General features: G+C 44.2%; 2 protein-coding genes across 2 annotated transcripts in view; one reads left to right on the top strand and one right to left on the bottom strand.

Annotated features, from left to right (window-relative positions):
* Nucleotides 1–6,735, top strand: part of pspc1 (paraspeckle component 1) — a 31,401-nt gene extending 24,666 nt beyond the window's left edge. The window contains exons 7-8 of the mRNA XM_036540164.1: nt 6,182–6,241; nt 6,476–6,735. Of these exons, the coding sequence (XP_036396057.1) occupies nt 6,182–6,238 (57 nt within the window). The 3' untranslated portion in view covers nt 6,239–6,241; nt 6,476–6,735. The remainder of the gene's footprint in view (nt 1–6,181; nt 6,242–6,475) is intronic.
* A 1,018-nt stretch (nt 6,736–7,753) lies between these two features.
* On the bottom strand, nt 7,754–21,609 carry mphosph8 (M-phase phosphoprotein 8). Its single transcript, XM_036541054.1, has 15 exons — nt 21,391–21,609; nt 17,151–17,300; nt 16,463–16,606; nt 14,941–16,128; nt 14,531–14,639; nt 13,633–14,112; nt 13,092–13,214; nt 12,604–12,692; nt 11,621–11,761; nt 11,397–11,483; nt 11,144–11,298; nt 10,311–10,468; nt 9,603–9,727; nt 8,733–8,816; nt 7,754–8,322 (listed from the first exon to the last, which is right to left on the bottom strand). Exons 1-15 carry the CDS (start codon nt 21,499–21,501, stop codon nt 8,281–8,283), a joined length of 3,186 nt encoding a protein of 1,061 aa, XP_036396947.1. The 5' UTR covers nt 21,502–21,609; the 3' UTR covers nt 7,754–8,280.
* Nucleotides 21,610–23,995: the final 2,386 nt, after the last annotated feature.

The raw sequence follows: 23,995 nt of genomic DNA, 5'->3' as shown, positions 1-23,995 counted from the left end.
TCTCAGTAGGTTCACATATGTCTCAGTAGGAGACCTAAATCATCAAGAAGCAGGAATTGTATTGTTTCAATAGTCATGAATGAGCTTCTTTCTCAGTAGGTTCACATATGTCTCAGTAGGAGACCTAAATCATCATCCCAATACTAAGGGAAGCCAAGGAGAGCATAGCTTCTTGCTTTGTCCTTTTGATTGGTCATTTTAGGAACCTTTAGTTTGCAATCCAGAAATGGACAAAATGTCAGCAGACACGGTGTTAATATTTAATCGAATATTACAAGAGGGTGCAAAACAAACTCAGTTGTCCTTTTCAGATGTTCCTCTTTTATTTTTGTTGTTGCCGTTTTCCGACACACGGTCCTGGTTTTGGATGAGAGAGTGCTGAGGGAGTGAGCATGAGAGCCACCAGACGCAACCAAATAAACGTGAGAATTTTTCCCCCATCGGGGGTGTTTGCTTTCATTTCTTATCCTAATTTGTTTTCATGCGGCGAACTTGTGAAGGGCATTGTATGGTTCTGCCTTTTTGTTAACAAGATATGGCAACATTTCAGACAGCAGAGTCTAAGTATTATGTGCTAACTCGTACCTCCTTCGTGCTTCTGTTCTGTGTGGAGTCTGTGATCATGGAAAGGGTTTTTCCTCACTCTTATGATTCCACCTGTGAAATTCTGGGAAAATTAAATGCTTCATCTTGATGAGTTATGAGAAATTCGATTTGACTTGCAACCTTTTACTGGTAGACTTTCAACTAGGTACAAGCACTAGGTTTACAAAATATGTATTTCAGATCTTACAATAGCCAACTAACAGTGTAACAGTAGAAATACTGCTACTGAGACAGCATTATCTTCATACATTATCTTGTTAATCTCATACACATATACTTTTCAAGCTATTTGAGCATTTTTTACCACTTAGTTTTATATTGGGGTATCCGAAAGACCTTTGATTCTGTCAGTTCGTACATCACAAAAGCTCAGCATGGTCCTCCCAAGTGGAACCGTGAGCACATTGAATGGATATCGCTACATTAAAGGAACACTGATTTAAGGTTACGTGTCTTAAACCTTGATACAGGCACAAATTTTACTGTGTTTCAGTTGGGTTTGGGGGAAAACTTTTGAGGTGCAGCTGACATTGTCTTTTTTTGAAAGTGACAGTAAAATATTTCAGTGTCTGTACAGTTGAGATAAATGGTTTTCAATTGCTTTTCTCATTTTGAAATTTACATAAGCATAACTGATCATTGACTAAACAGAGAAATACTAAACACATTTGAAAGAATTGTGGCCAAATATAAACCTGTCTTAGCTATTTAGAAAAGTGTAGCAGGCACTTTTATTGGTGTTCAAAATCATTTTGAAAAGCAAGCTTCCAGAACTCATTGCTAATCAGTTGTACAGTGTTTTCCCTGTGTTACAAGAAGGGACATGTATATAACAAAAATCTGTGTGATTTTATTCAAAGTCATGGTCCAGCCAATGCCAGGAGGACCGAGTCATGTTCAGAGTATAATGTTGCAGATTTAAAGTTTAGGGAAATTTCACCATGAAAGAAAATTTCATATGAACTCCTAGTGCTGTGGTCCTGTCTATATTCTGCAAGGGGAATGTGCTCATAGTTATGTACACCTACCAAAACACACTGCAGACTGAGGAAGCACAACAGATGGAACTGCATAATGTCTGCGGCTTATTCCTGAAGATTTCATCTTCAGTTACCACACCTGTCTAAATAAAGTAAATATCTGGCATGTTTCATTTCTTTAAAAAAAAAATGCAGAAGAACTTTTGGGGTCTCTATGGACATATCTGTAGACCATTATCAAAAATGCCATAATGGTTTTGATGTGTAATTTAATAAAGGTATACATCGTGAGTCCTCTGTATTTGAAGGAATTGGAAAGAAACATGAAAACGTTAGTATATGCATGGACATTAAAAGCTGAAAATGCCATCAGGTGAAATAGGTGCATGAGTCCTCATTTTCATGCATTTACTTCTCAATGGCAGTAACATTCTCTGGGCAATTAATGCAATATTTCAATAATTCAGTTAATGCAAAATATGCTTGCATTAACTGAATACATGGAATCTGCAGAAAATCAAATCCAGCATCATAATGGAATTACTTGTAATAGTGGTAGGTATATAAGCAATGACAGGATACCTCTCCACTTTCTTTTAGAGTAGACATGATACTCTGCTTGTACCACTACCACTTGCCTTGGGTATCTTTTTCATCATGGTTTTTGACATTCGATGAGATCTGAACTTCTGCAGCGGAAATATTCCAGAGTGACAAAGCATCACTGGTTTTACTGCTTGCACTGCCCTCTTGTGTAGCATATCCTGTACATGAGTTTCTGTGTGTGTACACCGATAGAACTGAATGCACTGTACATCTACAGCCATATTACAAATAGTGCCGTTACTCCTCACAGCGGACCTGAGACCACCAGAAGAGCTCATTGTTAGGACTTCACTTTCCACTCCCATTCATTTGAACTAATGAATAAAAAGATTTTTTTCTTTTTTGCTTCAACTGAGCGAGGAACTGTGTGTTCATATGGCACTATCCATGAGGTTTGTGTCCTGTCCGCCTGCCTGCTTGGCTCTGTGTATGGTGAGTGTCCTGGTGCAGATCTGTTGCCCTAGGTCAGGGCACTGCAGCACATTTGCAGTGGATATTGGGAGTTTCATAGTTTGTAGCATGCTGGGGTCCACACAGGTCCAGAGATTATTCCCATCATTCCCAGTGGATAATGGCACAGTCACTGAATCATAAATAAATTTTGTGATTGCATGATAGCGATTGTATGACTTTCAATGGGTCGTGAGATCTTCGAGTGATTTGTGCAGTGCAAACTTAGTTAGATTTTAGATTGCACTGTCCTGATCGGGGGTTAATGCGAGCAACACTGCATTTGCAATCTCAGGATTCTGAACACAGTTTTCTGCTCATTCCTCTATTCATCATTGTTCGTAGCTACACTTTCACCTCTGTGCTCTTTGCACATACAGTATTTATAACTTATACATTTTTCTTTATTGTATCGGTCTTCATTTAATTTCAGTGAGGAAGAGTGTTTTTATTTTTTGGTGTGGTTCTTTTTTTTGGTTGTTGCTTTAAACAACACTTTTCAGCTCTTCAGTCCTCATTGTATGACCATGTGTCATGCATTGAGCAAAGATGAATAGGTCTATAATGTGTGATAAATCGAGGAAACATTCCCATGAAGTTCATCTACATTCATTTTACTCTGTTCATATGTTTCTCACTTTTTATCACAGTAGGTAGGAATAGTGTATTTAAATGTTTTAGTAATCCTTAAGAATAAATCTTACTGTAGGAAAATATAAAATGTTCCAAGAAATATAATTCAGGTTTGCCCTGGGCTCAATTGTTATGTTTTCTACCATTTTCATTCAGGTATGTTCCTCTATATTTGCTTATTTTCCTTAATTAAAATGCACAGTAATTGCCATATCAGTAGTTGTTTCCATGCACAAAATGCCAGATTGAGCTACACAGTTCATTTTTATTTGTAGTCCCTTGGCAGGTGAACATGTAAAGATGCAGTAATGAAAAATTTCAAAATGCAAACGTAAAATGACAATATATAGCTATATATCATATGGGGGTCAAGCATGTATGGGGCATAACCAACAACAGTAACACAGTTACCTTTAGGCAGATTCTAAATTTAGTTGTGAAAGCATGGTAATTGGTTCATGTCATCATTGTTATTTGGGTAAAATGAAAGGCTGTAGCTGAGAAGGCGGTTTGCCTGCTTTTACCTTTTCAGTATGGCGCAGTGCACTCACTTCAAATTCTGTAAAAATTTTTTTTGTTGTTTGAATCAGTGGGGAATGAGCCAGATTGTGCAGAATGTTAAAAATGCAGTATACGTCTGAAAACTTTTCAGCTTTTATCAAAGCTTACCATATTACATTACATTACATTTCATTACATTACATTATTTAGCAGACGCTCTTACCCAGAGTGACTTACAAATATTACATTTCATTATATTACATTACATTACATTACAGTGGTGTTGGGTGTTTTCTGCCTAAAACTCATTTTCTTAAACAGTTTGTGTAATGCAGATATTTCTGTCCGGCCACCTTTTTCAGCTGTCAGAAAGATGAAATAAGTTCTTTGAGTGCATAAACAGTTTACCTACATCAGTGGACTTGAAATTTCTTATATGCCCAGAAATTTCCAGGTTAAACTTGACAACATTAACCACGTTTTTGACATGTTTTTGAGATTTGAGTATAACATAATACCTATGTGTTTGAAATCAGATGACACTTTGAGTTCTGCCTGTTCACCTCAACTGCAGTTGGCTTTTGGGAGGAACATGCAAATGGCAATGTTGACAGTGGAGACAGGTGAAGTTTCTGCAACATGTTCAAACATCTGTTCCAGTTACATTATTTGCATTTGCTAGCATACATTGCATAATTATTTTGTTGATGATCCTTTTGCATTTAAATTGATGTCTTATGTCTTTAACAACTCACATTTTTCAGTAGCAGCACATAACATGTCTTTTAATGTCTGTTAATTAGATGTTCTAGTCAAGGCCATCTCACTATGCCAGCACTTTTGATAAAGATTCAGAAAAAAGAATCTGACCATTGTAGAAACTAGAACTACCTTTTTTAAAACAAGTTGCTGAAAGCCAGAGTGTATATTTGGGAATAATTAAATGCCTTATTATAATAAAAACGGAAGAGCAGCTTCAGCAAGATCTGGTAAGATCAGAAGAAGTAATGTCAGAAGAATATGATTGACATATCACATGAAGGGCTGTAAATTATGAGTTTGTTTGAGTGTGTCATTAAGAGATTACTGAGGGTAGATGAGAACACCAGTAAAAAGATCTTGAAGCTACTTTTTTTTACTTTCTATGAACCAATTTTGATTTCTTGTATGCATCTTTGAGACCAGTCATGTCATATACTGTGATTAGCAGTTTCATATATATATATATATGAAACTGCTAATTAAATCAGTTTGTTAAAGTATGACACAGAAGAACATTATTTTGTATCCAAAAATTGCCAGGAAGTGTGGATGTAGTTTGTAATATCTTCACTGTAATAAATAGTTCTCTTCAAATGAAATGTCAGAAGTAGAACAACAAAATACTGTCAGCGTTTTAATCAGAATTATGTTTTTACCAACTAGTGAACTAATTTCTAGCGAGGTAGCTTGCTAAGTGTAATGTGCTAGCTGTCAAATTCTATTTGATATATCCATCCAACTGTCTTGCTTGTTAAGCAATGCAGCTCCGTACAGTAAGCTTTTCAGACAACGTAAGCCAACGTAACAGTAAGTTGGGTTTTAAAGCCACTTCACTAAAACATCTGAGGTGACCATCAAGCTGTATGTAGTACTTAAAAGAAATAGAAGGTACCTGACAAATAGCCATTAAAGTAGCCACAGGAATAACATGATTACAGAGAATAGAGTTTGTAGATTTCATATGCACTGTGCATCAGATACGTTCATATATTTTAATGATTAATGATGTTTCACTTTGCAATTGTAGCAGTGAGTGGTGACAAGCCTACTAAGCTACCAACTAAACTGAATAATGCATTAGTATGCTGTGCATTTAGCGAACCAGAGTGTGGCTTGCCATATGTCGTTGCAACAGCATTTTCATCTCCTTCCCTCACTAGCTCACCTTTCAAGCCAGGGGGCGCATCTGTAATATTAATAATCCGTCACTCAAAGTGTACTCTTCCCTCTGGGCATATGGTAAATTCAGATTGTGTGAGTGAGAATGATTTCCTGTTGTATATTCATTTTGCATAAGCAAAGCTAGTCAATGCTTCTCCATCTTTGTAGGAGATATATTTTATTATTTAACAAGTGTATATTTAAAAGTAGGAAGTGAACAAAAGGATTCATTACTCTTGTAGTTTACCCTTTACATCATCTGTGCTAGGCACAGGGGACATGATTCAGAACATTGGACTTTCCCAGAGGAGTTGGTTTGCATCCCACAAATATGTTCCCAGCATGCACTGGGGAGGTACCTGCCGGGGGGCTCCAGAGGGGAAACGCATCATGAAAAGAACTGGTTCATGCAGTTGTGTTTGTATTTGTATATTAGGTACCTGTCTTTTTTCTTCATTTTATTTCATTTGATTTTTTTACAGTGGTTTCTTGGGTTGTTGTGGACAGTGGCGACCGTACCAGAACTATGCTTCAAATAACTGGTGAGTGCCCTGTGGTCTCTTTTTGTAGAGCACCTATGGTAGATGGTATAATGGCCATACCACAAAATATTTCTGCATTCACAGATAATTTGATCTTCATCAAAGTTGTAGTTGTATGTACCATTTGTAGTGCAGTGAATCTGAATGTTTATGTTACAGTAATGTTACACAGTGCTGTTTGATTCATAACAGACTTTCCTCTGTCCCTCCCTCCCTTTCTTTGTATCTCCCCAGGCTGAGGAGGGCTGAGCAGGGCTCTGTCCCACAGGATGCAGAGTGCACACAGCTTCAGCTACAGACATGGTCTCTAATTGCACTGTGCCTTTCATTTTGCCACCTCTCAATCGATGCGCTGTAGGTAAAGTATACTTTAATGGCGAGTACGCATTTGGCAGCTGTGCCCCTCCCAACACAAACACAGTCAGGATCAGGTAAGTGTTTGCTTTCTTCCCTAACAGGTAGCCCTGCATTGTGCTTTCTCTACTAAAATCATACATGCCATTTTCTACTTGCATAAATAAAGTTTACAATTTCAATGCTTTGTAGTGTCCTCTTTCTCAGTAGAACTGTCAGAAGTTGGGTGACCCTCTGCTGGCTGCTGCTGTTACAGCCTCAGTGTGCTGACTGATTTGATCAGAAATACCATGTTGGTTCTGTGTCTGCCTCCGACAACTCATCTGCCCTATGTGCTTTGGCAGGAAGCTGATGCCAGAAGGAGGAAAAAATACATGCAGCTTTTCAAAAGTGTGTTACATTTAATGCAAACAAATTTACAGTGTAACAACTGGTAATGGCTTTAATGTATCATCAACAATGAAAAACGCAAGCATCTTTAAACACACGTCGGTTTTCCAGGGTATTGTTGTGGGAACAGTAAGTGCATCTGGAAATGGAAATGGACAAAAAGAAATGGGGAGACCTGCAGCCTAAGTTTTCCAAGGAGGCACTGGAAGTTGGGGGTGGACCCATGAAGAAAGCTCCAGTACATACTCAGCTTTAGGACTCGCTCAGAGGTGAACAAGTACCGATGCACACAAATGTTCTTCAGAAATATTTCCAAGTAAATGCCTGAGGTATCTCCTTCAAGTTCAGCATTTTTTTCTACAAAAATTACAAACCTTAAGTTAAACCCTGGTAATATCCCTGTGTTTAATTTCATATCAATTATTTAGATCTAAAGTAGATTCATATCTAGATCACCTGTCTGCATAGTCAAAAAAATACGAACAGTGTGTCTGTGCTACCATCTTGAGCTTTAGGTTTAATTGCATCACATTTCACCTGAGAGTAACATTTGCCATCAGACACCCTTATTTTACATACTTGTACATGTAATATTTTAACATGCTCTGATGGCAACATCAGATGGAGCTTCCTTAGGATTTTTTTCTTTTTTTTTATGTAAATCAAAAACTACATTTTTAATCCTCAGAAATGACTCCTGTCAAGAATAATTTTTGAAAATCAAAGCATGTTTGACTAATAAAAAGCACACGTGCATTTTGGGGAAAAAGTTCATTTGGTCCAGAGATTTCCCCTGCCCTGATGTGGCACACAGGCCCTTGTGACAGTCCACACTTAACCTGCCAGCTCCTGCCAGACTGAGTAGGAGTGTGAGAATAGCATGAGGACCATAGGAAGTCACTGTAAAGTAATAAATAAGAAAAGGCAATTGCTCTTAGAAGATTGGTTACTCCCTTTTAGATTTTTCCTACTAGTGCACATTGAATCAAGGGAGACCTAGATTGGAGTTAGTGTTCGTCTGTGGTGAGAGGCAGCTTTGGACAAACATTTCACAAAGATACAGAACATGAATTTCATTATACAACACATTTTGCAAAGGTGTTCTCTACAAAATGAGCTCAGTTCCAAAACTGCACTCCTGTTACACCATCGCGTCTCACTCAATCTGGGTGCGGGCTCACATTGAAAAAACAGCCCTGCGATTTGTTGATAGTCTTTGGCAGAACATCTCCTAGAGGATGTGTGGCCTGTGCCTTGGCAGGTCTGCATGTAACGTTTAACCTGGAGGCTGTGCATCATTGCAGTTGCACCCTATATGCACAGATCAGCAGCTTGACCTGCAGAAGCAGAAGGAAGAGATCAGTGTTGCCAGTGGTACAAACGATACAAAAATGGGCAAAATCAAGAGGGTGAAATCAAGCAGTTGTCACACAGCAGTAAACCAAGAGTTAGGATAGCCATTTCAGCCACCTACATCATCATTGACCAATCTGAAACAACAGGAGCATCTCTCTAAGCTAGGAAGCTCCCCAACTGACTTTCATCCATAATATCCTTAAAAGCCATTAGCTTAAATGGTTACCCAATGGTTATATGTAGGTATGGGCGGATAAACTCCTGTTAGCTTCTCACTGATTTGAACCAATCAACATACACTACCACAGAGGGCAAAGAAGTTTGATTTCAACAGAGCAGTCAACGACTGGCAGCTCTGTCTGCTTATCACAGGTTTTCCTTGCTCTCTCACCTTCGCAGTGGGGGACTCCGCCAGTCGTATGAACACCTTATTGGTACCTTGTACGGGGCTGAACGAGTAAATGAAGTGGCTGTCCTGGGGAGGAACACAGCATGAGAGGGAGAAGGCTGAACTGAGAGCTAAATGCCAAACAAATTACATGAAAAATATTTTTCTAAACATCTGCAATTTTCATGAATTGTAACACAACTGAGAACAGCATGAACCATGAGATATATGTGCCCCTTGAAAAGGCCCCTCACTGAACTCAGTTCCTTGCCCCTCAAGAGCTCACTTGAGAGGGCCTCTCCCTGCACTCAGCTGACCTTGCTAAGGGTGCTGTTTGTATCCCAGCTTACTTGACCCTGGCACAGTAACAGTAACCAACTCAGCAGCTGCACTAATGGGCACTTCCTGGCTCTCACCAACTCCAGAGAGGCTCTGATGGAGCTCTCGCTATCTCACTCTCCTTCCCTCTCCACCCCTCTCTCATTCCACACAGCTGTGATATTGGTATGGGCTGGGATGATATTAGAGAGGTTTTCTTTCACTACGAAAGACGCTTCAGAGAGCTGGCAGACTAATTCATGTCTGGGCAATGATGGACTGTCTGTCCACATCTCAGGTCTGCTTTGAGTGGTTTCAATTTTCCTGAGAGGCAGAGACCAAAGGCAATGGAAAGAGCCAAAAAAGCAAACCACTTCCATCTAAACCAACAGACAGAAACTATTACCACCCATTAACATTTGTACCAACAGGCCTCTGTCATATCTCAGAAAGAGTGTCAGTACAAGACAGCTATTTCTTCATCCGATTGGGCTATAAACATACCCTACAGCTTCATATCTAGACCCAACATTGCCTTGTTTGACCTTGACGCACCAGGAAGATGGGCAGCTGGAACTTGTCATTGAGGACCACAGCATGGACGCTGCAGGGCCCGCACAACCGGGCTGTGACTTCACTCAGGAAGTTGGCATGGAAGATGAAGAGGAGGATCCCCGTGCCTGAGAGAGAAGAGAACGTCTCCTTTCAGCCTCCATAGACATGTCTTACATTACTGCTTAATGAGTAATAAGGACGTGGTTATGTTAGGCCTCAACTGGGTTTGAGACTGGACTTTTGAGTCCTCTTGAAAAATAGGATCTCCAACTTCCAAAAGCAGAGCAAATCTGCAAATACATGACATTTGTTCTTTTTTGGTTCCAAGACATGCTGCAGTGAGGCGTACAAATGGTTGAATCCATTGTATTATTCAATCAATTCACTATATGAATGACACCTCAAACCTTCCGCCTTCTGCTACACTGCTGTATGAGTGAACAGCTCTACTTTAACCATGCTTATTCATGCATGTTATTGAAAGAGTCAATTTAAAATTAATGGTGTGTGGCAAGTGGTCTTAAAAAAAGAAAAAACATGACATTAATAGTTATGATGTTAAGGTTCATCTATGATTTGTGCTACTCGGTGTTGGGTATAAATGTAAGACTACACGTACAGGAGGGGGTTGTGAGACTGGATGGAGTGCTGCCTACCCTCTTGAGTGTGTGTGTGTGTGTGTGTGAGAGAGAGAGAGAGACTTCCTACCCTCGACAGGGCTGTGCTGGGGTGGTTTGTAGTTGAACTCCAGGGAAAAATCGGGCCCCTCACAGAGCCTATGGCAGGCCAAGGGGAAAACGGGCTCCAGCAGGGCCAGCCGGGTCTCAAAGTACGCCCGGATCGTCTCCTCCGCTACACTCGACAACCTGTGTGCAGGAGAGGAGTGCGTCTCATTCACCGCACAGCCCTGTACCTCCACACAAGCAGAAACTCCAACGAGACATACTGAGAAAACAATCAATCCTGCCTTGCTTCTGATCATGAGGGTTCTGTATTCCCAAATGTGAGACACACACACACACAGACTGCCACTGGCGCAGACTGCCTGGAGAGTGTGAATTTCACGAAACCCTTCATGGCTGTTCTGAGCACAACACCTTAACAAGCGCTAAATAATGACAGGCTAAGTGGAGAAGACCCAGAGAGCACTCTATTAAAGAGGTGGGGAACACCGCAAGTGTGGAGGAAGAGATGGGTGCATCAGCCAGCAGTCGGCTCTACAGTCTTGGAGCCTTGAGGGTGTCTGTTCTCTCCTCGTGTCCCCTGAGTCTGGTCCTTAACTGAGCCTCTTTAACCTAACCACTGCATTAAGGTTCCTCCATGAGATGCCCGAAAACTATAAATGAACCTTTTGTAATTTGAGCCAGTGACATCAGCCACCAGTTTATGAAGTTGGTTACGCACTGCTGATGAGTTGAGGACCCTGGAGGAAGGCACAATGAGTAAAGCATCCTACTCAGTTATGACTTGTGAAAACAGGGCTCTTAGTGTTTCTCAAGGAACCTTGTGTGTATGTGTGTGTGTTTGCAGTGTAGACTCACATATTTACATGGTCCTTGACATAGTCATAGACGATTACATTGTTGCTGAGCTTAGCGAAGTGCAGGGCGTTGTTCTGGTACTTGGACAGGATGTTGCAGTCCGCCCCGTGCTCCAGTAGGAGGCGCACTACTTCTGCGTTTCCTCTCTTGCAAGCCTAGAAAGAGAGCCGCTGTTAAAGAATTGCTCACCGCGGCAGTATGGTCATTTCAGTCTCAAAAGGAAACAGGGACGTATCCGCATGACCCTCCTCACCCTCATGAGAGCCGTCTCACCGCTCAGCGTCTGCGTATTAATGTAGGCCCCCGCCTCCAGGAGAATGGCCACCGTGGTCAGGAAGTTCTGCACCACACACACAAGGTGACAGAGGGGTTAGGGAGGAACTCTGTAGAGCCCACACACCCGCTCACTGCTGATGTGAAGTGAATGTGAATGGCTGGGTATGGAGGGGATGACAGTGTGTGGCGCGGCTGGGACACCTTCTCGGCAGCGTGCATGAGCGCCGTCATGCCGTTCTTCTGCCGGCTGTTCACCTTGGCGCCCTTCTTGATCAGAAGCCGCAGGATATCGTCCTGCCCCCCTGCCGCCGCCAGCATGGCCAGGGACATCCCGCTGGAGTGCTGCGGAGGGCACAGGCGTCACAGGGTCACGCGGTGAGAGGGGCAGGGGCAGTAAGGAGCAGGGATTGTAACCAAAAGGCTGCTGGTTCAATTACCCACTGGGACACTGCAGCTGTACCCTTAGGCAAGGTACTTAACCCAGAACTGCTTCAACAAATATTCAGCAGTATAAATGGATAGCATGTAGAACTGTATCCTGTGTAAGTCGCTCTGGGCAAGAGCATCTGCTAAATGATAATAATGTAATATAATGTAATGGTACAACAGATCAGTCCATTGGTCACTCTGAGTATGGGCAGCAGGGCTTAAGGTTAGTAGTGGCCAAGGCACTGGTAAGGTAATGGGCTAGTTTAGGATAAGGTGTGTCACCACTGCAAACAGATCCGCACAGCACACGGGGTCTTCCTAAGAAAGAGAGTGCAGCAGCATGCCCTCCCCAAAGGCTGGCCAACTCAGAGATGGATTTTAATTTTTAATTTTTTTAAGTGTTTATGGAGGACTAAGAGACAGCACATCTCTGCATCAGGCCTACACTGCTGAGCAGGGGCCACTTCAAAAGGAGAAGCCCCTGGTCATTTGTGATCACAGCACTGAGGCAATGAGGTCACCTTAATAATTTTGCTATTGTCTTCTCAGCAGACGCCCTGACCCTGGTTGACCAACCTTTTGAGGAAAATTATGCATTTAGCATACCTGTTTCAAATATGTGAGGGGTAACAGGTAGTCTGTAGTATACCCCCCTTCATCTTACATACTGCACATAACCTGAGTTTCTAGTGCGGTAACAGACATTCTGAAATTTAAGTTGTGGTGTAAATCCTCTGTAGGTTTCTAAACTGCACCTCCTGTTCCAGATTGTAGTCTTCTTTGGAATTGAGTGCAAACTTTACTGCCAAGTAGTCTCCACTTTTCACTGCATCCCGAAGTTCGTCTGAAAGACAGAGCAAGGGACAGACAGACATGTAACAAAAAAAAAAAAAAAGGACTAGGACACTAGACAGCTGACACTTGAGAAATAGGTTATCCATCTGAATACAGTGCTCCAAGTAGACATTGCTATCAATAATTCTACAGTCTAATCCATTCAGTTAACACAATTTCCAAGATTTCCCCAAACTTATTAGGACTGGTCACTTTATCCTATTAATGACACCTAGCTATGTGTTATGCAAGAGAAGCTATAGTAAGAGATAGCGGATTTCAACTGAACTACAGGCTACAAACCTGGCTGCCAAAATACAGGGTACTGTTCAGATGTCAAGAGGTGATGGAATCCAGATCTTTGCGTATGGGATCTCATACAGTGTGTGGGTCTCAAAGAGAAACTCACCTGCAGTTAAGGTAGCAGCTGAGTAAATCTCGTCGTCTCCATTCAAATGTCTCTGGAAGTCCTCCATTGACATCCAGTCCAGCTCGAGATCCACCCCGTAGCTCGGCGAAGCCGGGCCCCTGTCTGTCACACACACAATGACACACATCATAACCTGGGTTTGCATCCCACTGATCTGCTCCTGTATCTCGATTCCCCGCTGGGCACTGCTGCTGTGCCCTTGGGGGAGGTACTTAACCCAGTTATACCTCAGTAAACATCCAACTGTATAAATGGACAACATGTAAAAACTGTAACCTACGTAAGTCGCTCTGGATAAGAGAGTCTGCTAAATGACAGTAATGTAATGTATAATGTACCTAATTCAATGACTGGCTGGCTAGGCATTATTTCACACTGTTACTAACTGATAGGCACAGTCAGTCACTAACAGTCAGGCTGAGTGTGTGTGTGTCACCCTTTCACTTTGTTATGAGTGAAATACAGTTTCACGTGAAGACACTGATTGTGTGCATGTGATTCACACATAAGCAGAATGAACCTGGCTTGTCAGGGGGCCCCAATGTGTCCTGAGAGTCCTGATTGTCGTCGCATGCCATGTACAGGCGCGGCTCGCTGTCCCCTCGTTTCCTCCTCCTCTCTCTCATCCTCACACCAGCCAGCGCGTCTTCTGCCAGCTCTGGAGATGCTGCTTCCGCTGGCTTCGCCCCCCTCTCCTGGCCTCCGCCGCTCTCCTCCGGCCTCTCCCTCCTCTCTCCCTGTCCCTCCCCCTTCTCTCGCTGATGCTCCGCTTTCTCCTCGCACTCTTGAGACTCCCCCGGGTTCTCCATGGGATCTCCTGTCACTCTGGATACTGGAAACTCCTCTGGCTTCTCCTGCTTCATCTGATTATCCGTATTCTCCCTTCTTTCCGTCAGGCTGTCACTTTTCTGACGTCTCACAGCCTGGCTGTCACTCCTTTCTCTCCTTTCCTGCTTCTCTCCTGCCTCCAGGGAGGTGGGGCTCTGTGCCGACCAGGAAGCTGAGAACACAAACCAGTTAGACTAATTAGGAAAAAAATAATTGGCATGTTCAACCAAATGCTTTCCCTAAGTTTGAATGTTCAAAAATACTTTTTTTCCAGGCAGCTTTAAGAATTACCTCAATTAATTACCTCAAGCTCTAGTTTAAATTCAGTCTAAACTGCAGTAAAAATTACAGCAATATACATTTATTACAATATTAATTTCAACCAACACTCTCCTAGAAATATGGCACTTCTGTTTCATTGCTCTGGTGTGCAGAGGTAAAACCTTTCAGGTGAGTGAATGAGCAATGTTTTGATACTACACCACAGCAAAAAGGCAAAAAGAAAACTCCTGAGACACAGTCAAGCAAAGTGAACCTGACTCAGGAAGACCCCTAACTGACTGGGCTGCTTTGGAAGCCCTGCACCTTACCCTCTGGGGTCTTGGGATCCCTCTTGGCCTTCTCCGTCCTGTTGGGCTCCAGATTCTGGACCACCGACTTCTTTGAAGGTTTCAGCTTTTTCTCAGCCTTGCCCGCATTCTGCATTTGCAAAAAAAAACCTGTCACCAATGTCATCACGCTTGTAACTGTCTTTCCCTCTTGCACATTTTACTGACAGCCAGACCCTAAGTTGCACTTGTAAACTAGCACGTAAAACAAAAGACATACTACACAAGGATCAAATTAGATAGTTTAACTAAATCTGCTGACCCTTGACTCTCTACCACATTGTCAGAGACAATGAGCGACTAGCCATGATGAGAATGTTGGTGCAGTGGTCACATATAGACCACTGCCACAACACAATAACGAAAGAGATAGAGTCAGAAGTGAGGAGAACCTTTGGTGCCGTAGTCTTGGCCTGTTCGACTCGATTCTCTGGGACCGCCTTGTTTGCGCTCTGTCTCCTTGACACCTTGTCCTTGGCCTCGCGGTTCAGCAGGAACTTCTCGAACAGGTTGCCTGACGTAGAGTGGTCCTTCTCCGCACTGTCCCCTTGCTTCACTGACCACGAGCAGGAAGACGCATTTTTGCCCTTTGCGCCCAGGCCTGAGGCCGAACCAGCATCCGGTTTAGCTTCATCCTTCTTGGGTCCGACAGCAGCAGAGGAAGAGGGGGGAGACGACGCCGCACTTTGGGCGACGGCCTCCTGCTCTTTGCCCTTAGTCTTCCTCTTGCTCACGACGACGACGTCGCTGGAGTCGGAGGAGAGGAGGGTGGTGTCGGAGAGGAGGGTGGTGTCGTCCTCCGTGCTGCTGCGCGGGGCCTTGCTGTGGCTTATACCACTGATCAGATTCTTCAGCCTCTGATGCGCGCTCTCCTTCTGAGGGGCCGGGGGCTTCCTGCCCCTCCTCTCCTGGATGAGGTCTCGGATGCCCTGCAGCTTCAGCCCCCCCACGCCCTGCCTCGGCTTGGCCTTGGAGGTCGCCGCCTCCTCCCTCCGCGTGTGGTGGGGCTTCGCCGCCGGTCTCACCGCGCTCTTCTCCGTCGAGTCCGCCCGCGCCCCCGGAGCCTCCACCACGGCCCACTCATCCTCCTCAGAGGAGTCCAGCGCGTTCCAGCGACCCTTCCTCTTCTTCTCCCCGCTCCCCTTCTTCTGCTTCCCCCCGTCTTTCAGCTTCTCTTTTCTCGGCTTCTCTCCGCCTTTGGGTTTCTCTTTTCTCGCCTTCTCCCCGTCTTTGGGCTTGTCTCTCTTGTGTTTCTTAGGGGACATGAAGGGCTCCTCGTCACCCTCGGAGTCACAGGCCCTCTTCGGCATGGAGGTCCTCTGGCTGCTGGGTGGGGGCGGGACCGGGGCGGGCTGGCTGGCCTCATCCTCCATCTCAGTCCTGTCAGATTGCAGTGCTGGCAATACCCTCTCCTCCTTCCACTTTATTTCCTTCTTCTTCTTTTCTTTCTTATGCATGTCTGGTGAAAAGTCCTCAGAGTGTTCCATCGAATCCTTTTTCTTCTTCTTTTTAGGTGAAGACGCGTCTTTCTCGTCACCATCGCGCTCAGCGCCAAACAGGTCGCTCTGCACAGGCAGCCTCTAATGGAAGGAGAGGAAAAAACCACAGCCCATAAGTGGTCCCATCACAGCTGTGTCCAGTAAGCAAAGGTGCAGCCTTCCGCCGCAGCCCAAAGTGGACAGACCGCAGAAGCACCCAAACGCGTTCAGCTCGTATTCCACTCAACACACAAAAAGTACACACTGAATAAACAAACAGGGGATAGTCAAAAGATGTCAGGCTCACAGCTCTGCAGTGCAAACACAACTACAGAGCGAAAGCACCAGTGTATTCCCACCCCATTCCCATCCTACCCTCTTCCCTCCTACCACACACACACAGTATGGCCAGGGCCTGGGGGGTTTGGTCTCTTACCCTGGGGGATGGGTCCCTCTGCAACCCACTGGCTGTCAGGTCCATCTGCTCTTCCTCCTCTCGGGTTCCCACAATCCCGCTGGGCGTCACTGCCAGCTGACACTCCTGCACTGGACCCGCACTTACCTCCTGTGCTTCTTCCACCTGCATTTCATTTTCAGAGATTTAGCAATGATAGTGCGACTGAGACGAACCCAAGCTACCCAAGCTGCCTTTCTGATAATCCTTCCTGGAACACGTTGAAGGACTTTAACTACCTCAGAAAATACTGATTGTATTTAGATTGTACTTAGATATGGCATATATTTGAGGTATTTATCAACATTATAATTTAAATAATCACATATTTTTAATACACCTGTCTTACAGACAATAAATGGCCAGCCCCACTCCTCTGACTCTAAAAACAAACAGGTCCAAAGGCAACTGTACACCTGCAATAATTACAGCCATAAAACTAAAAACAAAAGGGAAAATCTGCGGAGAGAGGGATGAGAAGCATGAATCAGCCCGTCCTTGTACATATCAGCCGGGGAGGTGAGAAACCACACAGGCTTTCTCAAAATAGAGCAATGCAACCACAGATCCTGGATCAGTCAGCTTTCTGAAATGAATGGGGACATCAGCAGACCAGGATGGTGCTGCTGATGCCAGATCAGTGTTTGGGGTGGGGGGGGTGAACGCTCACCACAGCTGCCTCTCTGCTGGTCTTGCTGTCGGCCAGCTTCCTCCTGAAGGCCAGCACCACCTCCTTGCAGTCCTCCAGGTTAGCCTCCGGCTCCCAGGTGTCATCGTCCGATGTGTAGTACTTCCAGCGGACGCGGTACAGAACCTCCCCCTTGGGCGAACGATAAAGGAAGGTCAGGAAAGGTCAGGATGGAGGAAGAGGATAGTGAAACTTTGCACAACACATCCCCACTACCTATCTGAAATCAATCGAGAAAATAATGTGCAGGGGCATTTGATCTACACTGGTGGTGTGCTGTATTATATTAAAACCTTTGTGCTCTTAACTTGTACTGATCAACTGCACAGCAAGTGGCACTGGGCAGATAAATTAACAATAATACCAAATATCACATTATATTAGACACTGAGTTAGCAGACAGATAACCTGTGCAAAGCACTGCTTCATGGGTAACTTCCCCAAGAGGAAGCAGAAGTAAATACCCATCAGCCACTGGAACTGGGAGTGTAACCAGAGCACTGTGGGTGTGAATCCCAACTGGGACACCCCTTTGTATCCTTACACGTCACATGAATTGCTCAGGTAAACATCTAGCTGCACATATACATATATACGCATATATAACTCATCAATATGTATCAACAGACGTGTCAGATGTTAGCTGTGCATCTGGAAGAAGGAATCTGCTATGCAAATAAAGTGTAAATAATTTAGCCTTAAGGAAGAGAATAACAAAATAATAAAAGAATAAATGATAACACCTTAAGGAACAGAATAACGAAATAGTAAAAGAATAAATTATAAGACATTTACCTAATATTAAAATGAACCCAGTAGATCAAAACAAAGAAAAAAGCTGTCTTGCAAAGTACAAGCTTTGCTTTGTATAATGGTTGCGTTAGCTTTTTTTTGAGCAGCCAACAAATCCATTAAGTTCAACTGTTTCCACTACACAACTTTTTGATTTGTAATGTCCATTTAAAAGAGTTGAACAGCCATGTACATTTCGACCATTCCTGTCTGTGGCCTAGAGGTCTGGAGCCCAGACTGGTATTCACACATAGTGTTAGAACAACCTTGTCCATATGACACACAGCAAACAATGAGGTGTGTTCCTCTGACTGTAATAAGACTCTCTCTTTCATCAAAAAAGCCAGTGGGTGTTGCTTCAGTTTCGGCAGCAAGAGTACAAACCTACGCAAGCAAAACCAGCAGCTATTCACCCTCATGATAAATCACAAATATATGAGCTTAGAGTGGTTCCAAAACATGGTTTAGGGGACAATTTACTATTCTGTGTGTGTATTTACTCTTACTGTGTGTGTGCGTGTGTCACCCCCGCCCCACCCGCTTCACTCCCATCTGAAAGCCGCCTCAGTGTCAGCCCCTCCCAGGTGCCCCCTCCTTGTTTTTGTGGGTCTCAGATCTTGGCAAAGGCTCGGCAGACAGAGACAGCTGAACTCTGAATGGCTGGGAGTGGCAGGCTGCCAGCGCTTCCTGTCTGTGGCTACAGCGCCGCCTCCCCCCTCTGCCTCCCCCCTGGAGGGCGCCGTGACAACTGAACTCCTCCGTCACAGGGGACGGGAGCTGCCAAACACACACCCACATTCGCCCTCTCATTCACAACACAAACACGCGCACAGGCACGATCATAGACTGCCTCACAACCGCGGCACGCTCTCTCTCTCACACAAGCACACACGACTACTGTTTACCAGCCAAGCACACGCACAATCTCACACGTACTACGACAAAGGCAAAACGGCACATACAGGCACCGTGTGCAGGTCCACATAAACTCTAACTCAAACACAATCTGATCTCATACATCTATTAGCTAAACAGATCATTCAAAATGTAATGGAGTGTTCGCGTGCCTGTCGGGGAAGGAGGAAGGGATCATCCCACAAATCTGAGAGAAAAGAACAGCCAGGATTCCATAAGCTGGTGCAGATGGGTGGTCAGGCCCAGAACTAAAGCAGCCCGTGAATCACATCTCTAGCGGTGTGTCTCTGACTTCACGTAACTGCAGTTAGTATATTACGGCTGCTGTTGCTCTCTCCCTGTTCTCCAAAGACTGCTTGTGTCAGTGCAGAACACAACCGCAACAGTGTATCACAGCATCAAAACAGCCACAGTAATATTAATGGGCATTAATGCACATTAATAACTATCCAAAACTTTCCTTGCTCCACACCTCAGCGAGTGTCATAAGTGCAAAGTGTCTGTACCCTTCATTTGATGCCAGGCTGTCACTAGCAAACAGAGTATTCACTACGGCTGTGTGTCCCCCTTCAGCCGCACAGCACTGCAGACGACAGAAGGGACAGTCACTCAGACCCTTCTCCCAACGAGTGACATTTCATACAATGCTGCGGCTACGCGGCAGAACCACAGGAGTGACGCTGCAGAACTGCAGCGGTGTTGTCTGAATGCAACGTGATAGCCAGGAACCTGTCGGCCTCTGTGATGTCCAGACAGGAAGTAATAAGGGATCAGGTTTGTCCAGACAGCCCATGCCCTGCTTGCCTTGTGAATACCCAGCCCTACAGCCCAGATTGCGCCACGCCTTGGCTCTTCTCTGCAGGTGCTAGCAGGAGACTGCGGCACAGCGGATCTGCCCAGCTCATCCAAATCAGACCTACAGCATACGATACAGCACAATGATAAATGCAGATCAGATACATCAGTCCAGCTGCACTCCTAATTATCAATACAACCCTGAAAGCTGACTCATTCTGGTGCTGTAAGCACCTCTCACCAAAGCCCAGCACCTCCACCCCAGGAATCTCCATCTGAAGCAGTGTGTTCCAGGGGGACTCATTAGATAGCTGAGACAAAGCAACAGGGCTTTCCCTGTCCAAAGGCAGGGCTGCAGACACAGAAACCGGGCACTTTCACAGTGGTGCGCACAGGGACTTGGCAAAAGATCCAGCAGGGAATGAATCAGTCCACAGTATCTGCAGTGACCTCAACCAATTGACAATGGGCGAGGTCACGGGGGAGCTGGAGGTTCTGTGGTGTCTGCAGTGTGTTGAGCTAACTTGGGACTGCACCTCATATCAGCACACTTGCAAAATGTTGTGCAAAATTCTCTGTTAAACACATCCCTAGCGTGTGTGTGCGGTGGGGGGCTTATATGATGTTCGCGGCTGAAACCACCCCCGGCATTGAATTCGAACCTCCCCATTAATGGTAAATGTTTTTTTCTCCCTCCTAGTGTGACGTTTTCATGAAAGGCGCTTCTATAACTTCACAACAAAACGACCTGCGACAAGGCGACAAGGCGACACGCCCTGGGCGCGCAGAACGAGTGGCTGAGCCTGACATCTGTTTTGTAAGCTTCTGTGCGACTCCAAAACAGAGGATGACGAAACAACGATACAGACAATGGCCCAACTGTCACCCACTTCATTTTATTTTTGTATTTCAGTTTCAAGTTAATTAAAACCTTGAGAATTAGCTAAAGATAAATAAAAGGTAACAGAAAACAATTAACTGTCTATGTGAGCATGTGCACGTCTTGCAGCTTAAGTATGCTGATCTGGGTACCCAGCTGATGATCACATCAACAAATTCTTAGTAGAAGAGTCAAGGTGCAGCGGTGACTTTCTCCTATGTTGCTCGCTAGGTCGGTAGCTACCGACACAGGTAACAATCAACCGTAATGTGAGCTGGCTAGCTTTGGTGACTTTTACACAGTCGACACATAAATGTAAAGCAGCATACAGCTAGCTAGAAAGAAAGGACTGCATACTTGGCATGTTAGCAATTTAAACGTTGCCTCATGCTATGGAGAATCACGATTGATTACGTTTCGTGTTAGCTAGCCTAGACTAGTTAGCCAGCACAGCTCGATAACGTTAAATCCCCCGGCAGTGATATTAGCGACAGTAGTTGCACACGCATTTTCATAACTTGCTGTGGGAGCTATAATCATGTGACGAAGGGAAAGTCGGACAAGCAAGTACAACTTCTACATTTCCTTGTTACTTATCTGGAAAAACAACATAGGACAGCAGGGGAACACCAAATCTGCTACGGCACGAAGAGGAGTTCTTGACATTAGCATAACGTTATACTAAAGCCGTTCGATTACCAAGTCAACAGGGCATATGAAACATAAGCAGGCATTTCCACACCGCTTTACGAAGTACAGTGGAAAACGTCGTTGGGTACAGTAAAGCCGCAAGAAGCCCTTACCCACACGTTCTGTCACCCTCCCCCCTGTATCGCTCACCTCCTCCACACGCATGTCAATAATCTTCTCCACTTCGTACACATCCTCTTCCTCGTCCTGCTCGCTGTCTCCCGGCTCAGCCCTTGCAGCTCCTGCAGCCCCTTCCTCCATTTCTATCTGTTTTTTTTTCTTCTGTGTTAAGTTTGAGCTATCTTTGACTCAAACTTCTGCGCTCTCAAAAACATCAACCTCGCCACTCAGGCCGCATGTAGTACTACTTTCCGCTAACTACCATACAGAGTGATGGGGGTGGACGCGATGGGTTGGGTGAATGGTGGAGGGGGCGGAGATTACCATCTTTCATCGGCCAATCATACCGAAGGTTGTAGTGAAAGGCCTCAGCGAAAGCGAGTAATTAAGGTTTTAAAAATACATGAAAGTAGGTGCGGTGCCATTGCAGGAAAAGAGTTTGCACACGACCTGTGCCAGACAGGGTGTATGAAACACGTGAAAAACCTAAGGTCAACGCTTTGGGGTGTTTTAAGATTACTAGAGGTCATGCTTGTTGCGTTCATTGCTCTCTTAAAAAAAAAAAAAAAAAAACTACAGAGGCAAAAGTAAACAAGTGCTCTGGTTAGGCTTTACTGAGTTTACTGCGGTTGCTTTTTTACACCCGATTTCTCCCTGGATAATTTACGCTGCTGTATCAATACAGTCAATAGCGCAGGACAAAATGCTACGCTGTAACACTGATTTCGTTTTAATGGTGTAATTGAACTTCTCAACTTCATAACCTCTCCGCTCCCTCAGTGGATGACACAAGGGCTGCTGCAGTGTGCTCATAAGACTTAAGTCTGACACAAGGATACTCAAGGGACACAAAAGTATTTGTAAGTTTGTTTCTTTAATTAACAAGCATTCAGTACACATTGTATTAAAAAGAAAATGGACATTCATACAACAAATTGATTAAAGGGTACCAAAAGGCTTTGCGAGAAAGAGCATGTCTGTTACATCTAGACACCATGAAGTGCACATTTTTAGACAGAGTAAAAATAAAAATAGCTGATTAGCCCAGTTAAAATGCATGTTTTTGCAAATCACAACATTATCTCCAACGCACTTTAAAAGTCTGTTACAAAGCCCGTAAGTTTTTATCACTTATAAATCAGGACCATGGATTAAGGTTAGATTTAAACTTACATGTACCTAGACAGGCCTCTCTGATATAATATGGGGAACAACCTTACTGAGACGGACAGAAGGCTTGGGACAGGATAGATAAAAGACTGAACCTGAGAGATGGGGAGGAGAGCGAGTGTGAAACAGGTGAAAGAGTGAGCATGACACAGGTAGAGGAGTGTTAGCGTGATGTCATGTCTTACATATATCCTTCACTGCTGAAATACAGCTCGTACGTTACTGGCTGCCTGCGAGGCCTCACTTTTGTAACCCTCAACATCCAGCCTCCTCACCTTCTGTCCTGCTGTGCTCCCGTCAATTTGTGACTGTCACAGTGAATCCATTGAGAGAGAAGGCCTGTTAAGCCTTCTATGCAATGGAGAGAAAATGATACAAAATAGGTATCCCACTTAAAATCTGGTATAAAATCTCTGACAGCATCATCCTGCCCTTTGCACTGGAATGAAGTAATGGGCTAACTCAGTCAGCAAGACTATGTAAGATGCTTGTCCCTTTTCACTGAGACCCTGCTGCAAAATTTTGTAAAATTGTGCTAAATGTACAAAATAAAATACCCACCAATGCATGCAGATATAGGCCAGGTTCCACTGATAAGAAATACCCAGAAAAGAGTGCTAAAATTTTCAATGCATCTAAAATTAAGTCCCCATAACTCATTTAAGGCACTTCAAACCCAAGAGCTGAGCCGAAAAAAGAGCCCCCTCAATCAACTAACCAAGTTACTGCTAACACAGACCTGTGTCAGAACAGCACTGCTAACATGTCAATCGGCAATCAGCAACCACCAATCACTATAATTATTCATTAATTAATCTGCAACTGTGTAATCATTACATGTTCATTGGTTTAGATTTGCAGCTATTATTTCTTTAGATGTTTCTTTTTTCTTTCTTTTCGTATATCGCATGTATGTAAGTATTTGTATGTATGCATATTATATTCTTTCAGAATGTTTACACAACATACATCCTATCAATAAAGCAAATTTGAATTGAATATTGAGGCAGGTAGAGGAGTACAGATGGGACGAGCTAAGGAGGGGTCACCCTTCACTGGGCCTGGATTCCTGCAGACCTCTCCAGAATAGGGTGCAGAGGGGAGTAGGGGTGTGGTGGGTCCACCCCTAGCAGCTGGCGAGTGGCGGACTCCCAGTCCTGGCCGAACTCTAGTCTGCTGCAGACACAAGGGTACTGTCTGTCTGCCCGCGACACCCACTCCACTGCCCTCTTCACCGCCTCCCCGCGTGTAGACCTGTGGCCACAACACACACACACACACACACACACAAACACACGCCACACATGTCATCATCATTTGATCCACATAACGTGCAATTAAATTCATACATACAGTACCAGTCAAAAGTTTGGACACAGCTGATCAAGATAATGGGAAACATGCATTCAGAGACATTTTGGTCTAAAGGCTTATGCTTAGATGCTTGACATTTGTTTCTCAGAAA

Source organism: Megalops cyprinoides, chromosome 11 (genome assembly GCF_013368585.1).
Source record: "Megalops cyprinoides isolate fMegCyp1 chromosome 11, fMegCyp1.pri, whole genome shotgun sequence".
Lineage (NCBI taxonomy): Eukaryota > Metazoa > Chordata > Actinopteri > Elopiformes > Megalopidae > Megalops > Megalops cyprinoides.
This window is presented reverse-complemented; position numbering and strand designations above follow the sequence as displayed.